General features: G+C 33.8%; 1 protein-coding gene across 2 annotated transcripts in view; it reads right to left on the bottom strand.

Moving 5' to 3' along the window:
• LOC143245407 (uncharacterized) overlaps positions 1 to 13,354 on the bottom strand; it is a 42,934-nt gene that overhangs the window by 17,687 nt on the left and 11,893 nt on the right. For both annotated transcript variants that reach the window (XM_076491713.1, XM_076491714.1), the window contains 3 exons: positions 12,840 to 13,000; positions 12,447 to 12,629; positions 10,355 to 11,672 (listed from right to left, as the gene is read on the bottom strand). In XM_076491713.1, the coding sequence (XP_076347828.1) occupies positions 10,355 to 11,672; positions 12,447 to 12,629; positions 12,840 to 13,000 (1,662 nt within the window). The remainder of the gene's footprint in view (positions 1 to 10,354; positions 11,673 to 12,446; positions 12,630 to 12,839; positions 13,001 to 13,354) is intronic.

Genomic DNA, 13,354 nt, shown 5'->3' on the forward strand with positions numbered 1-13,354 from the left:
GATCTTGTGGAAAACCCCGTTTCAATGTTGAGCACTGTGAAGCCATGAAAGTTAAAGCATCATATTCTTCACATGACTTCTGATTCATCTGCAGAGAGAACCAGCTCGTGACTTCTGATACACCTGCAGAGAGAACCAGCTCATGACTTTTGTGACACCAACTAGAGAACATATATAAAGGATTTTCAGTTATGCACTGAATCTATAGAAGAAAATGAAACACCCTAAGATCAGTGACATAATTTAATAGAAGAAAATGAAACACCCTAAGATCAGTGACATAATTTAATAGAAGAAAATGAAACACCCTAAGATCAGTGACATAATTTAACAGAAGAAAATGAAAGACCCTAAGATCAGTGACATAATTTAACAGAAGAAAATGAAAGACCCTAAGATCAGTGACATAATTTAACAGAAGAAAATGAAAGACCCTAAGATCAGTGACATAATTTAACAGAAGAAAATGAAAGACCCTAAGATCAGTGACTAATTTAACAGAAGAAAATGAAACACCCTAAGATCAGTGACATAATTTAACAGAAGAAAATGAAACACCCTAAGATCAGTGACATAATTTAACAGAAGAAAATGAAACACCCTAAGATCAGTGACATAATTTAACAGAAGAAAATGAAACACCCTAAGATCAGTGAAATAATTTAACAGAAGAAAATGAAACACCCTAAGATCAGTGACATAATTTAACAGAAGAAAATGAAACACCCTAAGATCAGTGACATAATTTAACAGAAGAAAATGAAACACCCTAAGATCAGTGACATAATTTAACAGAAGAAAATGAAACACCCTAAGATCAGTGACATAATTTAACAGAAGAAAATGAAACACCCTAAGATCAGTGACATAATTTAACAGAAGAAAATGAAACACCCTAAGATCAGTGAAATAATTTAACAGAAGAAAATGAAACACCCTAAGATCAGTGAAATAATTTAACAGAAGAAAATGAAACACCCTAAGATCAGTGACATAATTTAACAGAAGAAAATGAAACACCCTAAGATCAGTGACATAATTTAACAGAAGAAAATGAAACACCCTAAGATCAGTGACATAATTTAACAGAAGAAAATGAAACACCCTAAGATCAGTGACATAATTTAACAGAAGAAAATGAAACACCCTAAGATCAGTGACATAATTTAACAGAAGAAAATGAAACACCCTAAGATCAGTGACATAATTTAACAGAAGAAAATGAAACACCCTAAGATCAGTGACATAATTTAATAGAAGAAAATGAAACACCCTAAGATCAGTGACATAATTTAACAGAAGAAAATGAAACACCCTAAGATCAGTGACATAATTTAACAGAAGAAAATGAAACACCCTAAGATCAGTGACATAATTTAACAGAAGAAAATGAAACACCCTAAGATCAGTGACATAATTTAACAGAAGAAAATGAAACACCCTAAGATCAGTGACATAATTTAACAGAAGAAAATGAAACACCCTAAGATCAGTGACATAATTTAACAGAAGAAAATGAAACACCCTAAGATTGGTGACATAATTTAACAGAAGGAAATGAAACACCTTAAGATTATTGACATAATTTAACAGAAGAAAATTACACAATTTTTACTTGACTTTACTGAAACCAAGTAAAAGAAAACATATTTTAAAAAACTGTTGTGATACTGTGTACAGAAGAAAACATGAGCCAGTCTACTTTTTACATGATTTTTGTGACATGACAGACATAAAAGCATGAATCAAAATACTCTTTACATGATATTTGTGACATGATGCACAGAAAGACATGAATGAAACTTCTGTTTATGTGACATTTGTGATATGATATACAGAGATACGTGAATCAAACTACTCTTTACATGTTTGTGATATGATGTACAGAGATACGTGAATCAAACTGTTATTTACATATTTGTGATATGATGTACAGAGATACGTGAATCAAACTGTTATTTACATATTTGTGACATGATGTACAGAGATACGTGAATCAAACTGTTATTTACATATTTGTGACATGATGTACAGAGATACGTGAATCAAACTGTTATTTACATATTTGTGACATGATGTACAGAGATACGTTAATCAAACTGTTATTTACATATTTGTGACATGATGTACAGAGATACGTTAATCAAACTGTTATTTACATATTTGTGACATGATGTACAGAGATACGTTAATCAAACTGTTATTTACATATTTGTGACATGATGTACAGAGATACGTTAATCAAACTGTTATTTACATATTTGTGACATGATGTACAGAGATACGTTAATCAAACTGTTATTTACATATTTGTGACATGATGTACAGAGATACGTTAATCAAACTGTTATTTACATATTTGTGACATGATGTACAGAGATACGTGAATCAAACTGTTATTTACATATTTGTGACATGATGTACAGAGATACGTGAATCAAACTGTTATTTACATATTTGTGACATGATGTACAGAGATACGTGAATCAAACTGTTATTTACATATTTGTGACATGATGTACAGAGATACGTGAATCAAACTGTTATTTACATATTTGTGACATGATGTACAGAGATACGTGAATCAAACTGTTATTTACATATTTGTGACATGATGTACAGAGATCGTGAATCAAACTGTTATTTACATATTTGTGACATGATGTACAGAGATACGTGAATCAAACTGTTATTTACATATTTGTGACATGATGTACAGAGATACGTTAATCAAACTGTTATTTACATATTTGTGACACCAAGTACAGAAAAAGTTGTGAATCAAACTACTCTTTACGTGATATTTGTGACATGAAGTACAGAAAGACAAATCAAACTTGTATTTACATGACATCTGTGACATGTACAGAAATCATTAACTAGTGTGTTCTTAAGAATACTTATGTGATGTACATTGAAAAATTAAATTCATAATGCAGTTTCATAATGTTTAATTAATAACAAAATCATTCTTCTTATGTCTGCAAAACACATTGTTGAGTTAATGTTTATTCATGTCCTGTCTGTTTCATTATCTTAACTTATAATTTTCTGTTTTTTCATTCAGAATGTACTTGTATTGTATAAACTTAAACATAAAAGTTACAAGTTATAATCTACTAACACATTAAGATACTCTCTATCTAAATAATGTTTCAGTTGAACATTTAGTAAATAATTAAGAATTATTACAAAATGTTGGCCTCATTAATAGCTGTGAAGTAGGGGTATCAACCTACTGACTACATACACAACAGTAGCAGTCTAAAAGAGCATTATTTAATGAACCCAGCCATCCATATCCTATTGTACATAACTAAGCCAGTTTTTAACATTCTGTTATATAAAGATCTCAGAAGCACAAACACAGAAACTCAGTTGAGATACTGGATACCCAATAAGAACACCATAGAACCAGTATTAATGTTTGATAATCTAGTGTTAATACATGCAAGCTCTACAGTGTTAGTGGATGATATATTACTTATACACAAAAAATTGTAATAATCTGTTTAAAAAATATAGACATATCGTACACTAACTATAAAAATACAGCCGACTTTATTATGTATCTTTGGGTATCTTCACAATTAATACTTATCTACATACACACATTGTAGTTGAAGGTATACAGCAGCAGTTCTTACAAATAGTTAACAGAAAGAGTTAAACTCACTGTTCCATAGTGAAGATACTGTGTGTAAAGTCACTGTCCACAGGTGAACCAGGCTTGAGGTAGAACAGCCACACCAAAGAAAACAGAGAATGAGACAGTTTGGCTTAAACCCCAAACCTGAAGAGTTTGGTCTTTTCTTACACTGAACCATGAGTTTTTAGTTGGTAAAAATAGAAGTAATACAGTAGAAGAGAAAGTATGTTCTGATTAAATAAGGTTCCATTGTGATATAAAACAGTAACAATGTTATCAGCTGGGAACTTTTAAATTCCTTTATGTGTTGAGTCATCTAGTTTGGGAGGGAGTGAACCTGAAACCATGTACATGTATACAAAAGATATGAATCATGTGCTGTGTAGGTGAGTTGTCAAAAGTTATACGTAACTGCACCACCTGGGGAGCAGAAGTAGAACTATCTACACATGTGCTAAAAATATTCTTTTCCCCCATACCACTACGAATATATAACATTACATTTATCACTGTTTAAAAATATTCAAATTATAGAATATCTCAAGAATAAACCTGTTTTACATGACTGACCAATACATAATGTAATCACTTATACTTAATAACATGACAAATGTGTAGAAATACTACTTAAGGATGTGCAAACCTTAAGATTTAAGCACTACAAAATTATTAGTACAATTTTTCTAAGAATGTATGATAAATTACTATAGTTATATTATAGAGCTGATAAATGTAAAACTGAAGATGTTGAAACATAGCTTTCATCACATACTTTGTACAGAAATAAAGAAAGACAAATCTACTTGTATATCTAAATGGTGATTTTATTTATATCTGACAAGCTGAAATACCTGTCATCTGACAGTAAACATTTAAACTTGATTTAAAAAATATAAGTTTAACAGCAATCATATATTTCAGAGTAATAACCTGAACATAAACTTTATCTCAACATTTTAAAATTATAACAAATTTTTCATAAACATTCAGTTTGTTTTCCACATATCAACAAATAATAATTTTGAGATGATCCCACCTTGAATACCCTACATCTCACTGACAAAAAAACATGGTTGTTTGAGAACCAATCCAGCTACTCACATACTTTGACCTTAAATCTCTTTAAAATATTCAACATTGTCTGAAGCATCAATCTGCCAAGATTGACTTAACATGTTTGCAGTTCTTAACCAAGAGGCTTTAGAAAATAGAAATAATAGGGTTAAGACCCTTAGGACATTTCTATAGTACATAGTGTTTACACACACATTTTAGTTGAGATTGGTGCAGTAGGTTCGAAGGAGTTAGGATTGACCCAAACACATATTTTAACATCATGTATATAGATTACATCCCCGATCTTGTAGTTCCAGACCATCTTACTTCAGATGTAATATGATACTACATACTCAAGCTTGAAATATGTTAAATGGTTATAATACTCTAATTTAACAGATATAATCTTTATTCAAATACACGAATAGATATTGTAGAAAATATACGATTCACTATGCAACCTTTATCACATACATACAACATGTGAAAAATATGAAGTTAAACACAACAGCCCATGATGTAATTACATGTAGATAATTCCAACAAGAGCTGACAAATGGCACAGAATAAAGCTACAAAAGGTTAATTCCAATAAAACTAGACAAACATCACTGAGTGTATTCATACAAAGTTAAATACAACACAGTCAAACATAAAGCTCAGAATACAGTCATCTGTTTGATATGTGAAATAAAAGTCAGCTTGTGATCAAAAGCAAGTCCCATGAAACAGAAAAAAAGATGTTCAGTGCCCTGATACACCTGAGAAAACTTTACACAGACAGCTCGTAAAACCAATAGGTCAACAGTTTATTGGAATGAATCTTGGGATCCTTCCTGGGCTTAAAAAGGGATAGTATAATATTGCTTGGCACCAAGCATCAGGAAAGACATCCTCCTGCCAAATCCAGTTGTAAACAGCCAGAAGGATAAAGAGGCAGGATATAAATGGCATAGCATACTGTAATGAATACAGCCAGAAGGATAAAGAGGCAGGAGATAAATGGCATAGCATACTGTAAAGAATACTACTGGGCCCAACTAATTTACTGCTAGATGAACAAAGAGCAACTAGCACTTCCACCATAGTGAATGGAAAATTGTAGTAAGAGAGACCCATCTCCAAAAAGAAAAGTGGCAAATCTCTTGACCCAAGTCTTGATAACCAAGAAGGCTGGGAAAAAGGCAGAAGAGCTGGAAATATAAGAAAACCTTCCCCACAGGGTGTTAAAAATGTCAAAGCCATTGTCAACTTCCTGGCCATTGGAAAGTAAAATTGAAAGGGGTTAGTCCAACTTCTACTGTGGCATGTGGGTAAAGTACCATTGACAACAGCCAGTATCATGCAAGATTATGGAAAAATGATCACTGCCACATGAATCACTCTCCACACTCCAAGAAAAATGAGAACAAAGTGAGAGTAATTTATATGCAAAAACGGCTCGTTTGGGTTGAGAAAATATTTTACATAAAAGAGCGAACAACGTTTCGACCTTCTTCGGTCATCGTCAGGTTCACAAAGAAAGAGGTAACTGACCGGAAGCTGACCACATGTTTGAAAGGGGTTGTGTAACTGAGTGTCGGAATGTAGAGGGCGGTGTTAGATGTTTGAATATATAATTTTATTTATCTTATTATATTAATAAGAAACCAAATAAACACAGCCATAAAACTATGCTCACCAGATAAAATTAACAATGAATTGGACAAAATAAAACAATACTTCATCAACATCAATAAGTTTCCTCCACAAACCGTAGAAAACATTATATGCACACACCTAGACAGAAAGCGAAATCAACCAACAAAAGTAAATATATCTCACGAATCAAAAAATCACGAAACCATATACTGCTGTATACCATATATTCCTGACATCAGCAAACAAATAACCAACATTTGGCAAAAATTAGTAACAAAATATGACATTCCAGTTAATACCAAATTTATTCAAAAACCAGGCACAAAACTGAGGTCTATACTATGTAAAAACTACACTGACAAACACCACACCAACATTATTTACAAAATACAATGTGATAACTGCCACGACTTCTATATTGGAGAAACAAGTAGAAAAATGGAAACCAGATTCAAAGAACATAAAAAGTCACCTTCACACGTTTTCGAACACTGCAAGTCAAATAAACACAACATAACCATAGAAAACACTCAAATACTAAATAAAGAAACAAACATACACAAATGCAAAATTAAAGAAGCCTTACTTATACAACAGCTTAAACCCAAAATAAACCAATATAAAGGAATGCCTTTATACCTATATTAATATAATAAAATAAATAAAATTATATATTCAAACATCTAACACTGCCCTCTACATTCCGACACTCAGTTACACAACCCCTTTCAAACATGTGGTCAGCTTCCGGTCAGTTACCTCTTTCTTTGTGAACCTGACGATGACCGAAGAAGGTCGGAAACGTTGTTCGCTCTTCTATGTAAAATATTTTCTCAACCCAAACAAGCCGTTTTTGCATATAAATTTCTCAACAAGTGGGTTTCTCGACATCACTGAAAGTGAGAGTAAGCAGATATATAGTAGGCGACTGGTGCATGAAAGTAAGTAAACAAACCATTACTGAATGGAGAGTAATTATGATTTGAGAGCATATGCTCCACAGAATGACCTCTTCCATCAATGCAGGCACAGGCCCCATGTTCCAAAGAGGACTATATAAATTAAAATCATCCAAAAGGAGAATTAGAAATGGCAACTGATCTAAAAAAATATCTAGATCCTACTGACTGTCTTTCATGGAGACAAGTAGATGAAACAAATACTGACGGTACAACCAAAAGAGAGATGAATTGCCACAATCTCACATGGAACAACTAGTGGCACAGATGTGGAGGGCACATGCTGGGTGACCAGCAAAGCCACATCAACATGGTTTCTACTATCGCACAACCTGTCTTTCCTAAAGAAGGAAAACTGCTGAAGGGGAATGGTATCGGCAGGATGGAAGAAAGTTTTCTGTAAGGAGAGACATACTGAATGGTATGAATTAATTTGGCCTTAATTTTATCCAAGTTGGAATATAAACCTTGACAGTTCCAAGGTATCAGTGGTGCCACTGTCATTCAGTAAGGAGGGAGGGTAGAGAGCCCTCTGATATGCACCCACACAGCTTCTTTTCTGGAGACAGAGGTCTGTCGACCTCCTAGGATTTTGCCTGAGGTTGAGTGGGCAGATGTCTGCTAGAAGATAGTGAGTTTAGTAACTGTAGACATGATCACATAACTGGTTTGCACTTCCGGGTTGATGGAGAATGACCTGGGCAGCCACCAGAAACATATGTAACAACGTTGATGCATCAGCTCCCTTTCTCACACAGGGCAACAAACTCTACAGATAAAAGGAAAAATATTCTTTAGGAGGCATGGAAAGGAGGGCAGCAGTGAATAAATGGAAATTTTATCTACCATGCCCCAGGATAGGATTGTCCCTCCTTTTACTTGATCCATTTTGGACAAGTATATGAATAGAAAAGGTGGAAACTATCACACTCAATACAGTGAAGCTCCTGGTCTTTCTTACCACAAAAGGCACAGCAAAAGATCTTAGAGTGACCAAGCTGCTGGCAATGGAAACACCAGAAAGGGTTAAGGATATAGGTCTGAGCCTTACAATGTAAGTAACCTGCCTTAACAGATGTAGGAGGGCACAAAGAAGTGAACATTAAAATGAGAAGGCATTTAAGCCAAAGTATCTCATCTTTACAAATTGATGTACATCATATGGCTGAAACTCCTTAACTGGAGAGACCTAAAAAATCTCTGACTTTGGAATGTTAAGAAAATCCTTCTCAGGGTAGCATTGGGAGTAACCTACACAGACAAATCCCAAAATATCTTTGACTTCAAAAGACTTCAGTGTGTTTTGGTATTAATGTTTCAACCAAAATGTCTACAGATCTTACTTTTTGTATAGGTTTGGAAATCCAATCAGCCCTTCTATTCCCTTCTGAATACAAAATGGTGACACCTGCCTAAGGAACTTTTCCTACAGTGAGTGTAAGTGAAAAGTCAATGTACAATATCAATTGTAACTAGGGACTGAGTATCAGAGCCCTCTAAGCATGGTTGCTTGCCAGTCAAGAGTTAACCTTAGCAGTGAGAAATGTTAGAAGCCACGAGAATGAGAGAAGTTCAGTGTTCACTGGCCCCACCCACCATGGAGCTCTCTAAGAGAATGTGCTACAGAGCTAAAAGCAAAAGACTTGGCAGCATCACCAGGATTTTGTGGACACTATAACCAAACATAAGTATCAGACTCAAGGTCCACAACATCTGTTGAAAACATTTAATGCTGATACTCAGTTGATCTTAGCCCAAGAGGACCAGCCAATTGATCAAAATGGTGTGCTAAAGTTAGACCTCTCAATAACCATAATCCTCTCCCTCTCTCCACAGGTTATCACACACAGCAAACATATGGGTGGACATTCAGATAGTTAATATCAAACATAATAACAAATCTACTGATGACAGTAAACCAAGAAACTGTTCTGAAACAGCATAGCTGACCATACAATTATAAAAAAGCTGGACTTAAGAAGAAGGTCAAGTTACTGAAATGTCCAAGGTCTCTGTTAAGACTACTGGAGATAGGTCAAGTTACTGAAGAGTCCATGGTTCCTGTCAAGACCACTTTCACAGTGACATTATGGATAGAACTACTCCTGAATTCCCTCAAACATCTAACTGAAGAAAACTGTCACACTAACATAAAGGGCAGGATGTCACACCATATTTGTATAATAAGTAACAGAAACCCTGACTAGACAGAAGATTTACTGGGGTTATTGTTTTCACCCAGTGTGAGTCAACAAGGTTTCTTTGAAAACTGCTAAATGGATTTGGAGGAAATTTGTTATACATTTGTACTAACACTAAACTCAGAGGTGATTAGATTTTGAAGTGTGAAGGTAAAAAACATCTTGTTGATATGAAGATTGAATTGTCAAATTATTTTTCCTTAGTAATTCAGTAAGAAATTATCAGATTTTAATTAAAAGTTGGTTGACATATGTAGAATATTATTCTTCACAGTCCTGTCTGGGCTTCAGAAGCCACCATCATTATAAAATAAGCACATGTATATTAAAAAAAAATATGCTTAAAAATAAAAATCCCTACTGAAGTATTACTACACATGGATAGATGGCTAGTGTGAAGCTATAATAAGGTGATGACAACAGTATTTGTTTGATAGGAGAAAATTTAGAATATGTAGTCCTTGATGTTAGTTATCATTAACAAGGGATATTAAGTTGTATGTTAATGTACAGTATCTGGAAAAGTGAAAATTATGTTTCCACAATTATTAATGAAGGATTTCATTTAACATAGATGTTAATGTGATAAGATAAAGAAAACTAGTGAGTTTGATAAATATTAAAATTGTTCTCATAGATGTCTAACCAAAGTCAAAAACAAAATAATATATGTAGAAAATGATTGGAGCAGCATTTAACCTTGCACTTCTGCCCTGTTCACTTTGATACAACAGCAAAACTATGCCAGCAATTAGATACTTTAAAGGCAAACGTTAATATAAAGACTGCAGAATAGGCAAATAATGTAATTTTTTAATAAATAAAAACTGATAAAAAGTAAAACTTACTTTCAGTAGCAACCAACTTCTTATCAGCAAATTTGAGCACTAAAGCTTCAGGATTTTCAGCACCTGGAACCTCTTGGACACTTGTTAACTCTGTAGGCAAGTGCTTAGTAGCTTGGCTTGCTTTTAAATCTGGACAATTCAACTCAATCTTTAAAGCTCTAGCGTCAATAGGCACTGACTCTGTAACTTTAGGCACACTTTTTGCTCTTGAATGCTTTGATTCACTAATGCTATTTTTAGCACTGGAACCAGAAGGCACTGACTCTGTAACTTCAGATATGTGTCTTGGTCCTGAATGGTTCGAATCCTTACTTTTCTCTTCAGCACTCGAACTAGAATGCACTGACTCTGTACTGTCAGGCACCCTCTTATATTCCGAATATTCTGATTCACTAATTCTATTCTTTGCTATACAGTCTGAATGCACTGATCCTGTAATTTCAGGCATACTTCCTGATTCTGATTCACTACTTCTGTTTTCATAAGTGGTACCAGAAGGCACCAGTTCTGTAATTTCATTCACACTTCTTGATCCTAATTCACTATTTCTGCCTTTATAAGTGGAACCAGAAGGCACTGATCCTGTAATTTCAGGCACACTTCTTGATTGTGATTCACTACTTCTGTTTTGATAAGTGGAACCAGGAGGCACTGATTCTGTAATTTCAGGCACACTTCTTGATTCTGATTCACTACTTCTGTTTTGATAAGTGGAACCAGGAGGCACTGATCCTGTAATTTCAGACACACTTCCTGATTCTGAATGCTGTAATTTACCAATTTGTTCTTCAGGTCTGGAGACTGATGCGCCCTTTAATTTAGAAAGTACTAATTTATCAAACTTTACTTCACATAAAGGCACTGTTTCTTTTACTTCTTCCTCAGTTTCTGATAAAACAAACTGGTCTTTAGAGGTTGAAGGACCTTCATCTCCTTTATTACTATAACTTCTTGAATCAGTGTTTTTACATTTGGAAACATACAGTTCTGAAACAACAGAATCTTCTTTACACATAGAAAATTCCTGCTCATCACTGGAATTCAAAGATGTCACATCTTTATACTTGTGTTCATCTTCAAAGCCTAAAGTTTTTTTTACCTCATGGCCATACGTATGACCAGAACCATCTTGCTTGTCCTTAAAATGAGACTGCACTGTTCCAGTATTATCTTGATGACTTTTGGACCATGAAGATATGGAGTCAGTAGATTTTTGTTCATCTCTAGAGTATGATAGTTCTTGTTCACTTTTAGAGATTCTCAATTCTTTGCTATCATCAACTGCAGTGAGTTCTACAGATAATTTTACTGGGCTGACCTAAAAGAGAATTGAATTAGACTTTAAGTATGATTCACAAGATAGATTTTAAAAACAAAATAAAACATGAGTGTCTATAAATACATATACAGACACAGTTTTCTTTTCCCCCATACTTTTCCATGCAACACATTTTAACCATACCTAAAGTTTAACCTAAAAATTTCATCCACAATATAAAAATAATACATTAACAATAACCTAATCATTTTAGTTCTGGCTTACTGTTAAGGTTATTCGAGTTCGGTGCCCTGACGGGTTATAAATAAAAAATGATTAATATTTGTATACATATACATAAAACGATAAGAATAAAAATACCCCAAATTTAAACATTTGTTTTCCTCACTACATAATTAAATAATTTGTTTGAGTAATTCACACAAATTTACACAGACACTAACTATTGCTGATTTTAAACTGATAGATCAATGGAAAGACGGCTAGTTAACAACATCCAAAGAACGAAGCAATCTTTTTTTCAGGTAGTGGCATAAAAACTATGGATCTACAGATACTGGAACTATTTGTGTGTGAGTTGGAAAGTTGAAGTCACAGGACATTCTTGACTTTTTATATTATAATCAAACACAATCCTGTATTACTCAACATAAAACTACCAGGTCTTCTTATCAAAACTCAACATTATTCATGCTGCTCATAATTTTTAATTAGATATGACATGAAAAATAACTTAGTAAATAATAAATTTATTTTACAAAATTCCAACACCTCATACCAAATAATACTATTCTGCATATACTCTGAACTTACCTCTCCTGAACTCTGACTCTTGTCCAGTTTTAACTGTTTACAGAGCCGACGAGATTCCGCTACTCGAGGCTGTTTGATTTGTGGTTTGATCTGTAAGGGAGTTAGGCTGGAACCAGAGAGGACCGAAGCTTCTAGTTCTACATCAAGATCCTGTTGGGTTTTTTGAATGAACTTGTCGTATGCCTGTCACAACATCAAACAGTTCAAACTTGGTATCTTATGGTTATTCTATCTAGTGAAAAACTTTACTGAGAAGTTGTTTATATTTTTGACAAAAAACATACAATGCTAAGTAACTTATAAATTATTAGAGAGAAAATAATTCAACAAAGGAATTCTAAAGAATAAGTAGTTTAGGCTACTTTCATACTTGACATAACAATAACACATTACTTCTATCTGTTTCTTCAGTGACTCCTCTCGTTCTTTCAGACGTTCTCTGTATATCTGTTTTTGTTCTTTCTTGAGCCTCTCAGCTTCTAACCGCCGATGACGCAGCTCTTCCTTTAGGGCAAAAATCCTTCCTTCAATGTCACTCTGATCCGATGCAGTTTCTGAAAACCACAGTTTAATATTCACATCAAAGCAAACTATCTTCTCTGAAAGTTTGCTAAGTCAGTTTTCATCAATTCCAATCTGACCTGATGTAGTTTCTGAAAACCACAGTTTAACATTCACATCAAAGCAAACTATCTTCTCTGAAAGTTTGCTAAGTCAGTTTTCATCAATTCCAATCTGACCTGATGTAGTTTCTGAAAACCACAGTTTAACATTCACATCATAAAAAACCCATCTTCTCTGAAAGTTATACAAGTCAATGTTTATGTCAGTACTTGAAAAAACACTTATTATTTTTGTATTTATATCTCCTAGTAAATTATTATAATAAATATAACTTAACCAAACTT

This window comes from Tachypleus tridentatus, chromosome 2 (genome assembly GCF_004210375.1).
Source record: "Tachypleus tridentatus isolate NWPU-2018 chromosome 2, ASM421037v1, whole genome shotgun sequence".
NCBI classification, from domain to species: domain Eukaryota; kingdom Metazoa; phylum Arthropoda; class Merostomata; order Xiphosura; family Limulidae; genus Tachypleus; species Tachypleus tridentatus.